The following is a 21,947-nucleotide window of genomic DNA, read 5'->3' as shown; positions in this document are numbered from 1 at the left end:
AAAATAGAACAGAAAATGTTTGATTATTATTTCATCCAATTCAGAAAATCAGTTTCTGAGTGCCCCAAAAAGTTTAAATTACAAATGTCAGAAACAAGTTGTTCTGCATTGATAAAATAAAATAAAATGGAATCTAAACTATTCAGCTGTGTGCCATGCATGCTTTTACACTACAGTTATCCTCATGGTACTCTCTTGCCTGCGAGTAGTACATTACAAATTGTGCACTGCTCTTGTATTATGTATTATTTGTTTTCTCATTGCCTCTGTGAGGATAAAAATGTGTATAGCACCTTGTTTTCCTAGAGGATTTTTTTGGTTTGCAGTGTGTAGGTGTTAAATATAAAATGACTACACATTTATCTTGGAAATGGCAAAGTTTTCTTAGCAAAAAAGAGTTATACAATTATAACAGAAAGGCCCACTGTGACAATTGTGGGAAACAAAAGGGAGGTGATCCTTCCCTCTACTCAGCACTGGCGAGACACATGTGGAGTACTGTGTCCAGCTCTGGGCTCCCCAGTACAAGGACAGGGACATACTGGAGCGAGCTCAGCAAATGGCCACAAAGATGCTAAAGGGATTGGAGCATCTGGCATACAAGGAGAAACTGAGAAAGCTGGGACTGTTCAGCCTTGAGAAGCGAAGGTTCAATGTGTATCAATACCTGTTGGGAGGGAGTAAAGAAGACGGAGTCTTCCGTGGAGTCTCCGTCCTTGGACACACTCAAAACTTGAGTAGACAGGGTCCTGCGCAACCTGCTCTAGCTGCCCCTGCTAGAGCAGGGGAGTTGGACCAGGCAGTCTCCAGAGGTGCCTTGCAACCTCAACCGTTCTGTGATTCTACGATTGCAACTGTCTTCTTCATTTCAGAGCGATTTAAGCAACATTTTAGATAAGCCGGGCCCTAGTGATGATGTATTTTGGAGATGAGGAACAAAATACTGACCTTAGCATAAATTTCTGTGGCAAACCAATGCATAATCCCTCTTACTGCAGGGAGGAACTACAGCATTTTATACTAGGTGGCATTTCCTAAACACTGAAGATTTTTTGCCCATAAACGTCACATTGTCTAGCTGTAGTCACATCTATACAGCTCACTTCAGTTTAATTAAGCTAATCTCACACAATTAGCTGATCATCTTGGTAGCAGCAGAGTCAATGATGTAGTCACAGATGGTAACGAATACACATGGCCGGGTATTATCTGCAAATTACTAGCCTCTGAATCCAGCTGCCTATGCGGTTGCACTCCATTGCTAGAAAAGGACACAAAGAAATTGATTTCTGTGGGTTTCCAGCCATTAAGGATCACGTAGGGTACGCATGCAGCTGATCATCACTATCTGTTGGATGCACCTCTTCAGGAAGGGCCCAGCCTAGCACAGTAACCTGGACTCCAGCCATCCAGCTCATTGACACACCAGGATTTCATGATCAACCATGCTAAACTCTGCAGAGAGATCTAAAAGAGTGAGATTAGACTTTGGTCCTCTATGTGTATAAAAAAGGAGATCATTCATTAGAACAATTAAAATGGTTTCAGTTCCTTACCCTGGCATGATCCAGATTATGCCAACTCTAGAATATTGGCTTCCCTTTAATGAACTAATAAGGGCAATGGTGATGGCCTAACGCTTTAAGATATTAAATTGATTCTCGGAAACACCTGAGCAGTTGTAAGGTCCAGAAAATCCACAAGAACTATGCAAAATCTACAAAGCCTTCTACAAAATGCAATTCAACCCATATCTACTTTCTCATCCCGGCTGCAGATCTGCACTGGATTTGATTTGGAACACATTCAAATTGTCCATCTGCATTTACAATTGATACACTGAACAGCTTCAGTTGTAAAATATGGGGTAAATGAGAAATTTCCTAAAAAACTCACAAATGTGGTTTGAATCCAGCTGTATTCCACATGCTACACAAAGTGTTGGTGATGCCAGTTATAACTGAGACAATACCTCCATATGACACAAGGGAGACATTATTTGAAACCAGTATCAAACAAAAATCCTAGAAAACTGTGATTGTGATAGCCTAGCTTGCTTTTTCCAAACACAGATATCTTACTCTCCTTGTCTTAAACTCTCAGGCATACTTTAAATTCCCCCACAGATTCAATGATATTCAGTGATACTCTATGGAGATATGATTTGCACCAGCAATTTCTAACCATCATTAAGATTAACATGTTTTATAAATCAACCCATCTATTCTCTATGTGATATATCTGGATATATCCATATCTACACCACTAACATCAGTTCATGTGTGGGCAACTTTTCTCTGCCAAAGTCCAGATTTCAGAATTATATGTCTCAATTAAATTGGAAAATTGATTATTTCTGCAGATACTTTTGTATCCATCACTTGCATTCATATACAGATTTTTTTCTTACATAAGGTAGACACATTTGAAATAAACTGATACTCGATTTTAAACCAAGTCCCTACCCAGAATTTATTGCTGTCTGACAGATAAATTTGATCTAACAGGGAAAATTATAATCTGTTAAAAATTAAAAGACAGCTCTGAAAGGTTTTCCAGTTTGTGGCTGTAAGCAATAAAAGCTCTAGTTTTCTAGTTCAAAAATTTAGCTTAATGGTGCAGATGTTCATAAATGACATCATTTTTTCAGAGATTCTGCTTTCTGAAAATAAAACCTGTCTGCCTTAATTCAGCTCTGTACCACAACTCTAGTATCCAAAAATGACTATACGCTTTTGTTTCATGATCTTTTCTATATGGGATTTTGATACCTTTTGTATAAATTATCACCATCTACCTGAAATGATTCAACTGAAATCAATGACTACTTTTGCGTTACATTGTTAATCAACACAAGTTAGTTAATGGTAAGTAGGAGCAAAGATTTTGAATTTGGCTTTAATGATGAATTGACTGTTGGAGATAAAATACTGACATTGGCAGACCCTTAAAAACATTCCTCTTTGGAGAGAAATTCAGAGTATCTAATATGGCTCTATAAAGGCTTTGCTAATCCAGAACATGATTCCCTACAAACCTTCCTGCAAGATCATGTGTAGAGAATTTGAGACTTTTTGACAACAACTCAATAACCATCTGAGAAAATCCTACTGTTAGTAACGATTGCCTGATAAGTCAAGCAATTAGGAATGAATCTATTGGACAGAAATGAGACATGTACCGGGGGAATTCATATGATATCTAAGAAATGCCAAACTTCAGAGAAAAACTATTAACATGAGTTAGTGGTTTAAACTATTGTCTAGACCTGTCACAATAAAATTATCATTATTGCCTTCTGAGTCTTCTTTTTTGTGACTTTCTACAATTGCAGCTTGAAGAAAAAACAAAGACAAAAAGAAAGAAGCCCATAAAACATGTTTTGAAATTTCCAGAGAAGCACACTTCTTTGCTAACTCTAAGCAACATCTCTTGCAAGATATCGAGACAAAGCAATATTGGAGCACATGATACTTTGCCACCTAATGAAATCTGTAATTTCTGAATTCCTATATATAATGCCATGACATCTGTTTACACAGACGCAAGATCATAATTTATCTGCAAAGGCAACAAAGTTTTCCTTGTGCACCATGCTGATAATAGTCAATTGACATAGCCAATATATTCTGCTCAGCGGGATCTAACATACCTTCTCAGGACAGTTTATCAATTTGGGCCTCATGCCACACTAATGCAATTTCACGAAGACTTGCCAAGTCAGCTGAGACCCAACATGGACACTGAGGTGAGTTCTTTATTTAGGGTTTTACCTGACCAGGGTTTCCAGGTCGTAATTCTTCGCAGAGCTGGGGGTGTGATGACGTGGGTGAAAGCAGAATAGTGATGATCCCGGCAGTACTGGTTAAGATAGGAACATGTGGACCACGCCATGCTTGAAGGACATGATTTTTTCCTCCCTCAATGTATTAGTGTCAGCTGCCTCCTGTCCACATTTTTAATTCACTCTATCTGCACAATGACCATATTCCAGAAAGGAGCACCGCCTGGGTTAAATCTGGATCCAAACAGTAAACCTAGTCACATACATATAAATCAGTACAGAGTTGGAAGAGCAAACTTGTATCTACTTAAAAATATATTCTGCAGACACAGTATAAGGTAGCCAGGAAGAAAATATGTCCAGAACCTAAATTACACTGAATTGCAGTAAGGAACTTCTACCTGCTTAAAATTCAGCCTTGAACTGACTTTCCCTGAAGTTTTGTACCAAAAGCCTTTCTTGCTGAGGATGCTTCCGTTCATTTTCAAAACGCTGCTGATGAAGGCAGCAGTTATCCTTTCAACTTAATAAAACAGTGGCCAGACCTGTTATCCAGTCTGTGAAAGTCTGGACAAGATCATGCCATTCATATTTTGAAGTTCTGGCAAAACAATTTAATTCTCATCCTGGTGATCCATATGACCTCTGCAAGACAGCAATTATAGATGGTGAAAAATGACTTCTGTTTCATCTGTAACATGAGTAGCTTTTCAAAAAATGTCATATGCAATAAACACTTTGAAATTAATACAGTAATAGTTCTGCAGTTCAATCTGCATTACAGCAAGGTATTGCAGGCTGAACCTTACACAGTTTGCAATCGTTCAGATTTCTAAGAACACGGTGGTTACTGGTTGAAGATAGCAAAGCAATCTGCTGTAAATTCCTGTACTCTTTGTGCCATCTGCTGGTCAAGAAGGACCTGAAGGGCTCTGCATTTCAGCCTGCAGGAATCCCTCCTTGGAAGAGGATGTAGAGACAAAAAGCAGGAGGACACTAGAAGGAAGGGTCATACTGCCTGCCACTGGAATCGAGGAGCAGCTGGGAGCTCCAGCTGGCCAGCTGGAAAGCGCTACCTAATAGAGCTCCAAGAAACCGTGCCCTGGAAATGGCAGGCTCCCAGATTTGGCCCACTCGCTAGCACTGCCAGGCTGGTGAAAATCCAGGGGATTTCCATGTTCTTTGCACCCATCAGGAAGAACAGACAGCGGGCCAGGTGGCTACCGAAGATGCAGAACTTCGCCGAAGGCGCAGCTGTGTCCTTTATCCCCAGGGTCGGTGCTGGGGACTCTGCAAGCCTGAAAGTTTCACCAGGTTTAGTGCTGGAAGTCGGCATGAAAGTTTGCAGCGCAGCGTGCTGCATCCCCTGGGATGCCAGCGGAGGTAAGAGCCGCCGGGGATCCCCGCTGCCAGCTACCGCCTGCAGCCCGGCAGCACTGCGGGGCACACAGCGCTGCCTCCGGCCCCTCTGGCCCGCACACGCAGCGCGTCCCCAGAACCGCCTCTCCCGGAGGTGCTAAATTCGGAACCGCAGAGGTGGATGCCCGGGAGCGTTTCTTGCTCCCGTTGGAGTTAAACACCTGTAGCCACGAGTGAAGGAGGCAACACCACGGGGCAAACGGGTACCGTGGGGCAGGGCGTGTCTGTGGCGGAGATGGCGACTCCCTTTTCCGCCCTCACTCGCTGGGCTACAGGGGACGGGCAGGGGGGACGACGGCCCGCGGCAGGACACACGGCCCGGTCTCCCAGCCGTGCCCGGGGACGTCCCCGCCAGGGGCGGGGCCCCAGACGCCTCCTCCCGGCGAGGCGCGGGTGGTGCCCGGCTCCGCGGCGCTGTCTCCGCCGGGCCGCCGGAGGCCGCTGCGGGCCGCCCGTCAGGCCTCGCGGGCGGCCGGGGGGGTTCCGGCGGGGCCCGGATGCGCGGCGCCGCCGTCCCCACGTGTGGCCGGGTGAGCGGAGGGAGGCGGCGGAGATGTCGGTGTCGGTGGCCGCGGGCAACTTGCCCATGCGGCTGCTCCGCAGGAAGATCCACAAGCGCAACCTGAAGCTGCGGCAGCGCAACCTGAAGCTGCGGGCGGCTGAGGGGGCAGGTACGGCGGGGCCGGGCCGGGCCGGGGCCGGGCGGGCCGCTCTGCGGAGCCTCTCCTCGGCTGAGCCTCTCCTCGGCTGAGCCTCTCCTCGGCTGAGCCTCTCCTCGGCTGAGCCTCTCCTCGGCTGAGCGCTTGCGGAGCCGTCGCTGACTTTGCTTTTTTTCCCCTCTCTCTCCGAATCGTGTCTCCGCGCCGTGCAGTGCCTCCGCCAGGCGAGGCGGCGTCGCAGGGCCCCCCGGAGGAGGAGGTGGAGGAGGCGGCGGCGGCGGCCCCTGAGGTAGAAGCGGCGGCGGCCGGGGCGGCCTCGGAGGGCGCGGAGGCTGAGGAGGCTGCCGGCCCCCGCGGCGGGGACAAGAAGAGGAAGAAGAAAAAGAGGAAAGCGGCGGCTAACGTGGAAGATGGTACGTTATCCTAACAAATACAGTGTGTCTCCCAAGGCCGAGTTGTTCTTGGAAACCCTAAAAAGCGCCTGCTGTCGTTTTCCGCCCGGTCACAGAGGGTTTGTCGGCTGGACTGCGACAGGTACCATGTGTTGGTCTCGTGTGCGTTTTAAGGCCCTGGAGGTCTTCACTATTACCTGTTTTCTTATTCCAGCTGTAACATTTGAACTCTAATATGTACTGAACCACTAACAACCAGTTTAATTGCTGCATAGGATTCCGCTTTGTAACGTTAAGTTTGGATGTTTTGCTTGTTTATTATGCAAATATATATACTGTCTTTCAAAGCAGAGCTTTGACAGATGGATGCTTTCTGTGCTTGCATGTCCAGCCAGTACGTCTTTTTAGCAACACATCGAGCCTTTGGCAACATCTGTATATTGTGAAACTAAAGTATACTGGGAAACTAGCCCCAAAAATTGCATCCTGCAAATATTGCTAGATTTTTGTACATATATATATGCATGTATATATATATTTGAAACTTTTATATGTTTGATCTTTGTGATGCTTCTCATGGTTATGCAAATAAAGAGGTGTTTTCATGCAGTTCTCTGAAGATTAAGGTACTTTAAAAAGAACAGACATTACATTTCATATGGCCTGAGCACAAACCGTGTTGGAAACTTCATGTCTGCATTACAGACAGGAAAGAATTTTGTAACTTATTCCTCGTTTCCACAGAAAATTTTGTATAGTATATGTTAAACTTCACTATTTTACTGTGCAAAGTGGATTGTGTGCAAGGAACTTCTGAATTTTGTGCCCTCTGCCTCAGAAATTTCCATAGAAACCTCGCCTCCCCTTCTCCTGCCCCACCCCCCCGAAAAAAGCATTACATTTGCGAGTGGTTTGCAGACTAAAGAAAATCACTCTGGAACAACTTTTAATGATGAATGTGTCCTTCGTATCTCTAACTGACTTGTCTTCTGTAAAATAACGCTCTAGATACAGAAACTAAAAAAGCAAAAACTGAAGAAGATGAATCTGTGGAGGTAGAAGATGAAGATAAGCAAGATTCTGGAGAGAAAGAAGTGGAAGAGGAGGAGGGGGAAGAGGATGAAGTGCCCAGTTTACCACTAGGTGTAACAGGTACCTCGTGTCCTCTTTCTCATACATGTGCAAAAAGCCATGGTCTAACGCTTTCTTCCAGAGCAAGTTGCAGTTTTCAAATTAGCTTTATTAGTCAGGTGTTTGAATACAGGTGATATGACACTGGCAACTGTACAGCTATTACTCGGTTACTGTTCTTTGAGATTTGCATTGTATGCACACTCCTGTTAGTCTTAAAATTACTAGTGAAAATCTGTTTTAAAACATAAATACACACATGTTTAACTGTAGAGGAAGAAGTCAATGAAGAGCAAGATGGAGGGGTATGACTAGTAAATTTGGCAGGAGAAGCAGTGCATTCATGTTCATTTTTAACAGCTCAGTGTAGTATTCTTAGGAACACATTAATACAGAGTGTTTTGTCAATGTCTTCAGATTTCATGGTAGAAAGGAATAAGAAAAAGTCCTTTGCTTTGTTTTTTTTCATCTAGGTCACTTTTAACTGGGTAATCTCAGAGGACAGATGGAATTGAAGAAATAACTTTGAATATTTTTTATTTCCGTCCCTCACTTCAGGTGCTTTTGAAGACAATTCTTTTGCTTCCCTGGCTGGTGTTGTCAGTGAGAATACATTGAAAGGCATAAATGACATGGGGTTTACGCACATGACTGAAATTCAGCATAAAAGTATTAAGCCGCTTCTGGAAGGCAGGTAAGAGATACGACTTTTTAATCACTATATTGACCCCAAATGTTGTGTACGTTTTGCTAGCAATCTAAATACATGAAATGTGACTTTCTGCAGCTAAACTGTTTTTTTTTTTTTTAAATATGTTCTCACATTTTATATATTTTGTTTATAGATATTAATACAAATTAACAAAGTATATCTGGGTTGCATGTGAACAAATACTTAGGGTAAGCTCATGGAAACTGCTTTGCATTTGGCTTTTAAAGCAGGGAAGTCTGTTTTCACTAGTCTTGTCACTGTGTCTCAAAGACACTCTCACGCCATCACTAAAGACATAGTGACCAATTACTGTGGACCACATCTACCACCGAGCTCTTGATACCAACTCTACTGGTTTCCTTTAAGCCATGCTATGTTTTTACATTGTCAACATTGTTCAAAATACGACTGTTCTTTTCTCTGTACGATCAACTAAATACTTTTTCTAACTTTGCTGCATACAGGGATATTTTAGCAGCTGCAAAAACGGGCAGTGGCAAAACCCTTGCGTTTCTTATTCCTGCAGTAGAGCTCATCTACAAGCTAAAATTCATGCCTAGAAATGGTAAGGCTCTTCATCTCACAGCTGAATTTTACTGTGGCGCAGCCATTTAGGGACGTGGCTAGGAGGGGGATTGGACAAGCTGTAATTTATTCTTGTCTGATTGATGTATTTTTTAGGAACGGGTGTTATTATTCTTTCTCCTACTCGAGAGCTTGCTATGCAAACCTATGGAGTTCTTAAAGAACTTATGAATCATCATGTTCACACCTATGGTCTGATAATGGGGGGCAGTAACAGATCAGCAGAAGCACAGAAACTTGGAAATGGAATCAACATCATTGTAGCAACACCAGGAAGACTGCTGGATCATATGCAGGTAGATAAAATATTGATGTCTAATCTGCGTTATTAAGACATAATAAAACTCCCGTCCTTGCCTGACTCTGAATTTGTTAATCTTCTAGAACACTCCGGGTTTCATGTATAAGAACTTGCAGTGTTTGGTAATTGATGAGGCGGATCGTATCTTGGAGGTTGGATTTGAAGAAGAAATGAAACAGATCATAAAACTTCTACCAAGTAAGAAAAAAAAAAATCTATCTTTCCTGGAAATCACTTGACTAACATTATGTCTTCTTTATGACTCAATTATTCAGAGAGAAGTCATTAATTTTTATAGTTCTGTAAATGCACTTCAGAGTGATTGTCTTACTCTGTCCTTTCTGATAGCTAGTATATATTACTTTATTTAACATCATTTATCTGAAGGACAGAGTTTTCATATGCACTTCAGGGATATAATTCTTGTTGTATAAGATCCTTTTAGTTTAACATCTATGTTCTCTCATTCATCTTCCTCTGCCTGTTTATTTCCTACAATTCATTATTTCCTAATAAGGCTTAAATATAAGGGAAGAGCTCTTCTGACTTGCAGTTCGCGTTTTCTTCATACCTCCAAGAACAGTATCTTAAGGAAGTTTAAGTATTTACCTTAAAGTTTTCTTTTCCTCATTTTTCATTTAGTTATTCCTTGTAATTGACATATTAAACACATTCTCAGAGTCAACAAGGCACTCCCTTTAACTTTCAAAATGCAGAAAAAAAACCCCATGGAAATATTATATAAAAAATCAGTGATAAATATTTTGAGGTTCCACATCTTAAATAATAAAATTCAGATCTGCATGTTTAAAATGCAGATATATAAATCTAATAAATAACATCCTGTGAAGAATGTTAATGAACAGTGCTAAAAATGGAAAGGGAAGGAGGAGTGAGAAAATGACATGTTCTTCGTGAAGTGGAAAATGATAGATAAAAGAAATTTTTACTTTGCACGAGTTTAATTTGGTTTTGTCCCGTTAGGAAGGAAATTGTATTTTAAACCAGACACTTCAAAATAGGAAAAAAAAAAAAAAAAACGGTGGCACCAGTTGTTTGGCAAGAACAATTGCTACTGTCCTTGCAGTTGTGAAGTAGAACAGGCTAAGTCTGCATTTTCCACACTCATGTAACAAGGAAGTGTTACAAGATGAGGATGTATTTTTGAGCTGAGAGGTGATAGGCAGGCAGGAGACATCCTACACCTGCTCTAAGACCATTGAAGTCACTGAGGCTCAGTACAGACGTACTGCCACATGACTAAATAGCATGCACAAAAGTGTATGTTCTAGACTGATTTTGCAAGACAAACAGTAACAATGCACTGTAGTTTTGGTAAGTTTTGTCTTGCACAATCTCTAGCATGATACTTTTTTTTTTTAAACAAAAACATTTTAATATTCATGGGAATGAAATCAATTTATAGTTAGAATTACAAGGTTGGTCTCTACTTAAATCATTGTTTTGTGTCTAAATTGGAGTGCAGATGATGATTAACATTTTCCCAGAGAGAGAGAATATTGTGTTTTGATAGCTGTTAGGATTTTGGGGGTAGGGGCAGCATAAGTAAACATCCTGTATGATCCATAATACAACTACACCTGTCTTTGTCAGTAGCAGTATGTTTGAATTAGAATTTAATTGAAAAAAGATTTTTATGAACTTGCTATCTGAATTCTCCTTTAAAAAATGAGGCTGTCTTTCAAAATACTTTTTCAGAGCGCAGACAGACAATGCTTTTTTCTGCTACACAAACCAGAAAGGTTGAAGATCTGGCAAAGATCTCTCTGAAGAAAGAGCCACTATATGTTGGGGTTGATGATAACAAGGAGACAGCAACAGTAGATGGTCTTGAACAGGTAAAACACAAATGTTATCAAAAAGGGTACGATCTGTGAACATACCAAGTCCTATGTGTTTTTAACTGGGTTGTGCAAACACTGTCTTAAGGGGTGTTTACTATCCTGATGGGCAAAAACTTTCAGTTGCCTAAAGGGCTTTATTCAGTCTGCTAACTGTAGTAAGTTACATGCATCTAGTCAATGGTTGCAGGACACATGACATAAAACATCATGAAATAGTAATATAGTTACTTACACTTGTCCGGTCATATCTATATTACATACCTAAGCTCCAGTTGTCTTTCTAACTATATTTTGCACGTTACTGACTAGAGATATATATATGCTCCAGATATATTTCATTGTTGCTGCTTCAGATAATAGCTAAATGGAGTTGCACAGCAGTTTCTGTGTTTGTGCAGTTGACGTGGTGGGTGTTCTTATAAAATTACCAGTAGCTATGTATTACCTTAAAAGAGTAAACCAGTAGCAAGAATTCTGTAAAATAAAATTCTTGAAATCATAAAAAAAAGTTAAGAACTTTATGTGGTTTTTTTTCATGCCTAATGTCAGTAATTCAAAGTTCTTGAAATGAGTTTTTATTGTATAAACTAATTGCTTTTCACTGAACTGACATTAGTTTGGAGAATTAACCAAAAATTACTTCTTCATATTTCAAGTTAGTACAGTAAGTTTCTTGCCAAGTTGATCATCTTTAGGAGTTTCATATACCAAGGTGAGGGACAGACAATAAATCAAATAGTTTGGCCCAGTATAGCTGGAAAAATTAACTATTTGGCCGTTATGTTTCACAACATAACACTTCCCTGATTTAATTGTACTGCTGAAACAAACGTTTGTTCCATACTACATTACTTAACAATATTTAAAAATTTTCCAGGGATATGTAGTGTGTCCATCTGAAAAAAGATTCCTTTTGCTCTTCACATTTCTCAAGAAGAACCGGAAGAAGAAACTAATGGTATTTTTTTCTTCGTGTATGTCAGTGAAGTACCACTATGAATTACTGAACTATATTGATCTGCCTGTTTTGGCCATTCATGTAAGTATTTTATTTATTGATTAATTAATCTGATAGTCCTGTAAGTTGTTACTGACCTTACATTTGCCTTGTTTATTTCAGGCCAGTGTCTAATAAACAGGTACCCTGCTCACAAAACTGGTGATGATCTTGATTAGTCTGTAGAGGAAAAAGATAAGGAAAGACTATGTAATAACAACACTTCAACATTGTTAATCTTGCTGTTTTCCAAACCAGGGTTGAACACTGATACTAATTTATGCTCTCTGTTAGAAAGCTTTCTGTTTTCTTCCAAGGGCTTGCCTTTCATAAGCACTAAAACTCAAATTTGTGGAGCAAAGCTATCGTCAGAGGAATCCAAATACTCTGATTCCTGGAGCGTTGGGTGTTTTTTCTAAGGACGGGGTGATGTTTGGTTTTACTATGCTAATTCTTAAGATTTTTATCAAAACCACAAAATGCATAGTTCAGGAGAAGGAATTGACTGAAAGTTTATGAAATAGTTATAACTGACCACAAATGTCCTTTTTTATTTTTTTCTTTTGGGGATTTTTTTTTTTGCTATACTTCAATAGAACTGTTACACTACAGGTTTAAAAAAATAAATTTAAAAATATACCTGTATCTAACATATTGCTAGACTTGCAAATGTCCTTTTTCTGAACTTCAGGCATTTATGCAGCCCTCCTGAAAGGAATGTGTATGCAACCAAATTTTTAATGCTTTGGAAGTTACAGTGTAACCTCTGAGAGATACCATTTCATGTAGCCCTGTGCAGTTCACTGTGGTAGCATTGTTTCTTCACTGTGAAATAGTCCTGCTTGGTCTGTAAAAGTCCATAACATGGAAAGATCCCCCAAATTATTTTATATTTTAGCAGTGATATAATATGTGAAATGGGAAATTAGATTTAAGCTTACAAGCTGGCAGATTTTTTTGTTGGTTTGTTTGGGGGTTTTATTTTTTTGTATTAGTTGATATTTCATCCTTAATGTGTTTGTTTCCTTTTAGGGCAAGCAGAAACAAACCAAACGTACTACGACATTTTTCCAGTTCTGTAATGCAGAATCTGGAATACTGTTGTGCACCGATGTAGCTGCCAGAGGATTGGATATTCCTGAAGTTGACTGGATTGTCCAGTATGACCCTCCAGATGATCCAAAAGTAAGTTAAGGAAATAAAGAGGCTTCACAGCAACAAATCAAATCCTAGCTACAAATGTAGTTGCAGAGAAAAGCTGAAACTGCTGCTTGACAGAGGTCAGGATTCAGCCATGTTCATATCTAGCCACTGATTTCTTCCACTTCCCTTCACCAGCTCCTAGGAAATGCTGCACCTAGCTGAGACCTTCATTACCTTTTTAAGAGTTGCTTTTTAAAACATTATTCATTGTGCTGTTAAATTAATTTAAAATCTAATCAGCTAAACAACAAAACACTTCTCAGGAGGAGTATGAGTTTATATATGCATCCCTGAGTCTCCTAACAGCTTTACCAGTGGAAATTTGATTTTTATTTAAAAGTCAGTATTCTTATTGGAATAAATGTCCAGTGTAAACAAGCAAAACTCAAAAAACTCAGAAGTTTTGATAAATATACAGAGCAAATATACCAAAAGCAAAGTTTAATTTTCAGTTACAGCAGACTAAGATTTTTTTCTTCAGTAAAAGGTAAAATACTTCTAGTCAGGGGTTCTGTCTCAGCCTAATTATGCTTTGCATCTTCAGCACTTAGTTTCCCTCATTCATCTGTCAGTGCTAAGAAAAAGTCTTAAAAAATAACGCATGATGCATTACACTATATTAATGTTAAATTTGGGGTTTTTTTGTGAAGCTGATTATTATATGTTTGAAAGACTGATTGGACTTGCTGTTTCTTACTCTTTCCAAAAGGAATATATTCATCGTGTTGGTAGAACTGCCAGAGGCATAAATGGCAGAGGACACGCTCTGCTCATTTTACGACCAGAAGAACTGGGCTTTCTTCGTTACCTAAAGCAAGCCAGGGTAAACTTTACGTCTAGTTTTTGGTTTTGTTTTGTTTTGTTTTTTTTTTATGGTGCAACAGGTTTTTAAAGGCAAAAACTATAATGATTAATCAAACATTTTTAATTTTTTAAGCAAAAAACTATTCTGTTGCTTAGAAAATATTTAACTGAACATCTGACTTTAAAGTCAGCAGCACAAAGGTAAATACTGAGTGCATTTATAGTTGCTTTGCAACTGTGCAACTTGTGTTATTAAAAAATAAATCAATTTCTTATGATCTCTCTGTGGAAGCATACTGGGAGCTTGACCATCCAGAGGAAATTAAAACCCGGATGTTGCTTGTGCAGTTTTTATTTTGCCTTTTCAACGAGTCGGTTGCATTTTGTTCAGTTCCAAAAGAAGCATAGCCTTCTTCTAAATGTAATCATTTTCATATGATAGAACTGCACATAGTTTCTTGGTTGCTCTCCTTATGAGCTTGCTTACACTACACACTTGTAACTGAGGTGGTATAGTTTAAGTGGTAAAAGTGTCATACTGAGCGTCTTTATTACCCTAGCTTAAAGGAAGTGATAATACTGGCATATTGATGTAAAAGCACTTTACAGATACAGCTGTGGTATTAAAAAAAGAAAAAAAAAATCTTCTCTTATGTAGCAGGTCTTTTTCTATTTGTCTTGGGTCTTAAACACATTCACTGTTTACACAGTATAAATAATTTTGATATTTTGTTTCTTTTTTTTTTTTTTTTTTAAGGTACCACTAAGTGAATTTGAATTTTCCTGGTCAAAAATTTCAGACATCCAGTCTCAGGTATGAAATTACTTCATACTACAGCTACTCTGAATATCTGTATAATAATTTACATGGAGAATATTAGTCTATAACGACTGCAGTTTAAAAATATGTATGCTTGTTTGGGAAAGTTCCTGTAGGTGAGTACTGTGCAGTAAATCCTCCTGCCATATTGTCCCTTGATGACAGTAAAGCAATAAAATTAAAGATTAATTTTAATATCTAGTACTAAATTGTCATCATTATATGGTACGAATTTGCTTGTTAGAATTGTTTTTTCACATTACATCACAAAACCACAGTGATGTAAACCTGCTTTCAACTTTTGAACAGAATGTTCTTGTCTAGCACAGCAAATAGGGTTTCAGTAGCTTTTATTGAATAGTTACGTATGTTCAGATTAATTGTGAGTAACATATGTCTTAGGAGATGATTTACTCGGACTTCGGTGTGCAGAAAGAGATCTGCTACCAACACTTAGAAATGTTAGTATATACTCCACGTGTATTTTTAACTAGCTAGTGTTAATAAAGCCCAGCATCAGCTAAACCTGTTCTGTGCTCCAGTGCTACAAAAACAGCCATGGAGCACAAAGTTGAACAGAATAGTGTAGATAGTTCTGTAGATGTGAATTTCTATTGTTGTTTGGTTCTGTGAATCATTCTTTTGATAAGACCTCTGTAAAGCTTTGCAGTAACTTAAATTTGAAACAGCAAGTACAAGAAGTAGTGAAGACAGTCCTTACAGAACGAGGTTCCTAGTTCAGAATAATTAAGTAATTATGTCTGATGTAACTTATTTCTAGTATGCTGAATTAATGTATGTTAAAGATTTAATGAAACACTTGGATCTAAAGCGTACTGGGAACTTAGCCCGCAACAAATAAAATGGCTCAGTCTACACTAGTGCATCTGCATTTTTGTCTTAAATTAATACTGCTTATTTTACAATGCATTTGCACCATAATAGATAAGACTACATATAGAATTACATGGAATGGTACAGTTTAGATGACTGACTTAAAAGTATATTGTCGTTGTCCATTAATTCTCAGTACACATAGTTTCATGGTGTGGCTGCAGTTGTATACTCCTTCTTGATTAACTTGTTTGGGACAACCCAATTTCAGATTTCTGTAAATTTTCATATTGCTGAAGCTTTGTACTGTAGTTCAGCTTCAGGCTTTTTTGTCCCTCTGTTTATAAAAGCACTCTGATATATGTGTGTGCACTCTACCATCACAGGGCAGTTTTGCTGGAGTGAATAGTGAATGTCACTGCAACTCACACACTAAATAATTTACTTGAATATAATTTATACACTTGTTACAGCTATAATTGGATATGTCTTTTGGTTTTGCTTTTCTTTTTTTCCCCACCAGCTGGAGAAACTGATTGAGAAGAACTACTTCCTTCACAAGTCAGCCCAGGAAGCGTACAAAGCTTACATTAGAGCTTATGACTCCCATTCTCTGAAGCAGATCTATAATGTCAATAACTTGGATCTTCCCAAAGTCAGCCTTTCATTTGGTTTTAAAGTTCCTCCGTTTGTTGACCTCAGTATCCTTTTACTGCAGTGTTTCACAGTTGAATTTCTGCTTTATAAATGTTAAATGCAACTTAGTGAAATTCCTATACCACTTCAAATCTGAATTTTTTTTTTTGCTATTAATCGCATAGATGCATCATGCTCCAACAATGGCTTATCAAAGAAAATGTTAAATTGCAATTTTTGCAGTTCTGATATTTGCCTACAAACATCTATGGTTTAGTGCATGTATGTGCTGCAGGGTAGCAGATACTGGAATATTGCATACATGTTCTAGAGTACTGTTCTCCATGCAGAATGTTTTCATTGAAAGGTATGTGCTCTAAGTTTAATAATCATGGAATATTGAAATAGAGCATGAAATAGAAGACTGTATCTAGATTACTGTCAAACCTGCCAGTGGATGGAATTTGAAGCAGTAGTAGTATTTTGGCCAACTTAGACAACTGGAGGGATAAAAGCACTATTTAGAACCACAGGCACAAATTTCTAGTTTCGTTTGTAGTTATGCAACTCAACATTTTGTCTAATGCTGTTATTTTTTTCTCACATTAATAACTCTTACGATACCTAAATGCAACATTTCAAATTATTCCTTTTTAAGTTCTTTAACCAATAAAATTCCAGATGTGAACAGCAACCATGGCAGAAGACTACAGAAAAGAGGTGGAGGTGGCGGATTTGGTTACCAGAAATCGAAGAACGTCCACAAAGCTAAAATCTTCAAACATATTAGCAAGAAATCAGACAGTCGGCAGTTTTCTCGTTAATCCTACATTCATTAAAATGGCTTGTGGCATTGGAATAGACTACCTTGATCAAAACCATCTGACAGTTACTTCCAATTTAAACTGCTCTATTCACATTTTTAGGGGTCTTTATGGTTTTGTTTCTGGGAACATCTTTTATCTTTCAGTTCAGGAAGACTCTTTGGAAAGGAGACTAAAGATAGGAAGGGAGAATATGGCCAGCTAATTTTGCCATGCTTGTTGTAAGGAAGAAGATTGTTGAATATAATTATCTTAAGTCAATACAACAGGTTTTTATTAAAGAAAGAAAAAATACTTTTAGGTTTTATAGAAGAATTTGCTTTACATTTGCCCTTTTTTCTATGCACACATCTGAAAATTGTTGGCGTAAACGCAAGGACATTACAGTGTGAGACAAAAAAAAATGTTGCTCACATGAATCATTGCAAGGGTGTTTAGTGCTGAAGAACTCTGCTTTGTCCATCAAATATGCTGAACAATATAGGAAGATTTCTTTAGAACACAACATACTTACGAATAATTAAGGTTGTATGAGCTTGTGATTAATTTCAGTCATGGTATCTGTATAACAGGTACAGTGCCCAAGATTAAAAGAAAAAAAATCTCTTATACCACACCTGGGACATGCTTAATACTGTTTCTTTTAATGTTGTCATAAAATGGTAACATGTTTGGTTGAAATGGTGAAATGTTTGGGTTTCCTTCATGTTCTCTTTAAATCTGAATTTACCCATCTGTTAATGTCTAGTGTACTCTCTTATGAATACACAAAGAAATTAAGAAAAGCAGATTACATAAATTGAAGCACTCATCCCAGATCGTTTTTTTTTTTTTAAATGCTCATAACCTTGATGCAGTGAGAATTTTTGCAGTTGTATCTTGTAAATTACAAAAGTGAATTGCTTTTTAGTCTTAGTTTATCGGATCAGTGATGGGCAGAGTCAAAGGCTTGAGGGGGTGAAGAACACTCGGTAAGGGAAAAAGTGAAATGGGGTATAAATATACTAGAAGGATTTTTTGAGGGAGAAATGTAAAAGACTGAAATGGAAGAGGGTGGAATACACATTACAAACAGAACAAACATGGAGACTAAGTAAAAAAAGAATACACAAGTTAGGCAAAAGTAGAGTAACTATATTACATGTATTGTTTTCATATCTCTACCATTGTAGAAGTAGATAACTATTCTTGTAAGGCTACAATGGTGGTGGGCAATAGTATTTTAAAAATGTACATCTGTCAATGCAGGGAAAGACTAAAATGTCACAGAATCCAGAAATCTGGGCCCCGTGTGATTACAGTAAAACAGCTTTTAATTTACATCTAAAATGTAACCCAGGACCAATTAGAATAGAAAAGCATATGTAGCTATTGCAATATAAAATGGACTGTTGTTCCTTAGGTCTTTTGAAGTAGAATGTCAGATTTAAAACTATGATACGTGCATTGAAGTATTGCAGAAAAACATTGGTGAACTTTCTTTTCACCTTTAGGGAAACCAGATCATTTTGGGGGGAAAATAGCATGACCATTCTGTTGCTAGTGGTTCCACCATTCAGAACTTGAGAGTGTTGCCTTTTTTCCCCTTTTTTGTGAAACAGCTGACTTTTAGCCCTAATGGACTTTTCAAGACTCTTAATTAACATTGGTCAGATATTAAGAACTTCTGATATGTCAAAATATTTAAGTAAATTAATTTTGTTACTAGGATTTGAATGTCTCGTGCTTCTAGGGTTGCAATGAAAAAAGCAAAATCTGCTCTGAAGGGTAAGCAATACTAAGTACATGATGCCTGGCTCATTGAGTTACAATCTTTGATTCTGGGTTTGCTTATATATTTATAAATAATAGATGTCAAAATAGTTCTCATGTCTGTTTATTAATAGCACATTTTAAGAATTATCTCTGAGATCTACAGCATGATACCGTTGAAGGGTTCTGTCTATACCTGCAAGCTGTGCAGTAACAGTATAGGAATTAACTTACGTTATAGTGAAATTGACTGAGAGGCTCATGAGATGAACTGCAAAATTAATTACGTGGGAAGAGGTGTAAGCAAAGCTGCAGTAAACCACTGAAAAGATCAGAGTGTGGTTATGTGGGTGCACGCAGTGTGAATGAAGTAGTGTGGAGTATGCGTTTTGAACAGGAAAAAAGCTTGAGATCACGGGCACAGACAGTGACTACCTGTCTGGCCATGTGCTGCATCGCCAGAACTGGCTGGACTTAAAAGTGCATCAGAATTCTTGCCACTTCTCTACGTAGGCAAAAATCTGCTTCACAGGGAACTGCTTTTTTCTGTCACTCGTTGTTCTGGGAACAGAAGGCTGACTGCTTTCCCAGCAGCTAGACAACCTCCAGCTCCACCTACTTTTTCTTTGGAAGAGTTGAGGCACTGTTTCTAAAGACTGACACAAGGACAACTAAAAAGTAGGGCTTTGTCACGAGTCTGCACAAATCTTCCCTGGTATTTTTGGTTTACATTTTCTTATATACCCTAACACAAAGAAATCTTTGAAATAATCTTATGTAGGAGATGAAAAGAGTGGATGGTATTGCTCTAGAGTAGTACTAGCTTACCCTAAAAAAAAAAAAAAGTTAACACTGGTACTTAAACATTATAGATGTATAATGGCTGTACAGTCTGAAGTAACTACATAGTCTGCTATTTCACACTGTAATTTCCTGATTAAGCAGAAGATAAATTCCCGAGCTGATATTAAGTGGGTATTGAAAGAGGAGGGCTTCAGCTTCCTGGCTTGTGGAGATGCAGTTACCTTTCTCTTTATGGAATCATAAATGAAAAAGAGTTTCTGATGAAATATCTGTGTGTATTGGGCAGCATCTATTCTACTGTGGTATTGCAAGAAGTTTAAAAGATTGTCAAACTGATTGGAAATCTAACGTTTCCTTTGCAACTTACCCTGTTATCAATCTTGTGAGCAGTTAATAGACCTCAGCCATCAGGCTCTCAAGGCTTGTCTCATAACAGTGACTGATAGGTTGGGGACTAATATTGTGTGCCTTGAGAAATTGCCTTCTTTCTCTGCGAACCTTGACAAAGAAATTGGACTCTTTAAACCACTTAAGGGGGTGATCAAAACTGTCCTGCTTGAACTGGAAGATTTTTTTGACAGTTCTTGGAACAGGCCCATAAAGGAGAATTCTATTGCCAAGCTACTGCTCATAATGGTGAAAAATCTTGTCATGATGTGAGTTTCCTACGCCATAACGCTGCTGAGTTACACATGAGCACAAGGCTAGGCAGAAAGTGTTGCCATCAAATTGTTCAGGGTGAATGTCACAGGTAGAGGGCACTTTTATTGACAGTGTGGAGCAAGAATACTTGAGAACTGGATAAGATATTATCTACTTAGGTCTGCTGTAAATAAGTATATTTATATTTTGGCAGTAATTAGCCTTTTTGTTTCATGTATGAGTTGATAACTCAAGTAAGCTACCAAAGCTTTAGGTACTCTAATGATTTGCTTTCAAGCCAGTAATCTAAGGCTCAGGGGAATCAAGCTCTCACAGGAAGGGTGAAAAGCACTATGTGATTTTAAAAACAAAAAAAAATTGAGTAGAGGTCTCCAATTCCTTCCCCCTGTGAAATAAGGCAGGGTACTGACAGGATACAGCACGTGTCTGTGACTTGTGTTTTTAGTTCTACCACTGTCCTGTTTAGGAGATAGTTGTCCAGTTACTTCAACCCCCAAAACTTACAAGGGATTTTACAGAGATCTAAAAACGTAACAACTAGAAAAGAGCCAGTTATTAGGCCTTAAAAGGTGGGTTGGTTGGTTGTTTTTTGGTTTTTTTTCCAAACTAAAGTAACAATGCTGAAAGAAGCCTAGAATCAACTGGCTAGGCATGCAGAATAAAATCTGTCTCTGCTCTTGACTTTTGCTCTACTAGCTTCATTTCCGCAGGATTTTAGCTGCTTGGCTTGACAGGAGAATTCAAGCAACTGTTTCTGATGCTTTTGTTTGCTCTAGATTTATAGAAGATGTTGAGCCATGACAATAAGAATCCAGCCTCTTGAACTGAAATGCTCTTTGCTTCTAAAAAATTTGCTGGCTTGCATCAAAGTCATAAATACTATAATGTTGCTCATGTCACATATCTTTATTGCACAGCCACAGGGGGAAGAGATTACCTTTTTTTTCTCCTCTTAGCCACCACAATAAACTTTTGATATGGAGTTGTGAGAAGAGGTAGTGGAAGGATGCCATTAAGAGAATGGAAGACAAATGGAAAATTGGGGTGCTGTCCAGACACACATTCAGTTTGTTATATCAGTGTCATCCAGCTTAAGAACTGCATTCACCTTTCAAAAAAATATCTGAGCATACTCTACAATAGCAGTCCATCTTCCCAAACACTTTTGTAAGCTACAACACTGGAAAACATAACCATCTACTATTTTTTCCCCCTTGTTCAGAATTAGAATTAAAAACAAGAAAATCCTAGGCCCTGCAAAATCTTGTATAACAGCTCCAAAACTTCTTCCAAGTGCTTCTCTCTATTTTGGTTGTCATCTGAAGACATTTAGCTGTGCAGGGCTTTCTGGGCTCCTCTACGAGTGGTTGCAATCCCCTATGAATGTTGAGAATCAGAGGAATAGTAAATGTGTTACTCTGTGTAACTAAAACGAGATGTTCACTCGTTGACAGACCATGTGAATTTGTAGGAGCTAATGAGTCTTCCTTACAAGCTTCGGATAAGTGTGTTTGATATATTGTCACTTCTTCTAATAATAAAACCTTTTCTGTATGGGAAGAGAAAGCAGACTTGAGTAGTAGGTAAGTTCTGTGTGGCACCTTTCTCTAATTGTTTTTAGGAAACCTGAGAATGAATTTATGAAGGCACATAGTAACACTAATACCTACAAAATGTAATTTGACAACATAAATGTAACCATAAAATGACACTTAAAAAAACCAAAAAACGTGAAGCAACTTCATTTTTCCATAGAAATTGT

The 21,947-nt window shown here is 38.7% G+C and overlaps 1 protein-coding gene across 1 annotated transcript; it reads left to right on the top strand.

Moving 5' to 3' along the window:
- Nucleotides 1–5,660: 5,660 nt before the first annotated feature.
- On the top strand, nt 5,661–17,061 carry DDX18 (DEAD-box helicase 18). Its single transcript, XM_075511604.1, has 14 exons — nt 5,661–5,874; nt 6,075–6,275; nt 7,263–7,406; nt 7,944–8,079; nt 8,562–8,662; nt 8,779–8,978; nt 9,067–9,181; nt 10,703–10,842; nt 11,726–11,887; nt 12,878–13,030; nt 13,758–13,871; nt 14,610–14,666; nt 16,030–16,207; nt 16,824–17,061. Exons 1-14 carry the CDS (start codon nt 5,757–5,759, stop codon nt 16,964–16,966), a joined length of 1,962 nt encoding a protein of 653 aa, XP_075367719.1. The 5' UTR covers nt 5,661–5,756; the 3' UTR covers nt 16,967–17,061.
- The last annotated feature ends 4,886 nt before the right edge of the window (nt 17,062–21,947 follow it).

The sequence above is a fragment of the Mycteria americana genome, chromosome 9 (genome assembly GCF_035582795.1).
Source record: "Mycteria americana isolate JAX WOST 10 ecotype Jacksonville Zoo and Gardens chromosome 9, USCA_MyAme_1.0, whole genome shotgun sequence".
In the NCBI taxonomy this organism is placed as follows: Eukaryota; Metazoa; Chordata; class Aves; order Ciconiiformes; family Ciconiidae; genus Mycteria; species Mycteria americana.
This window is presented reverse-complemented; position numbering and strand designations above follow the sequence as displayed.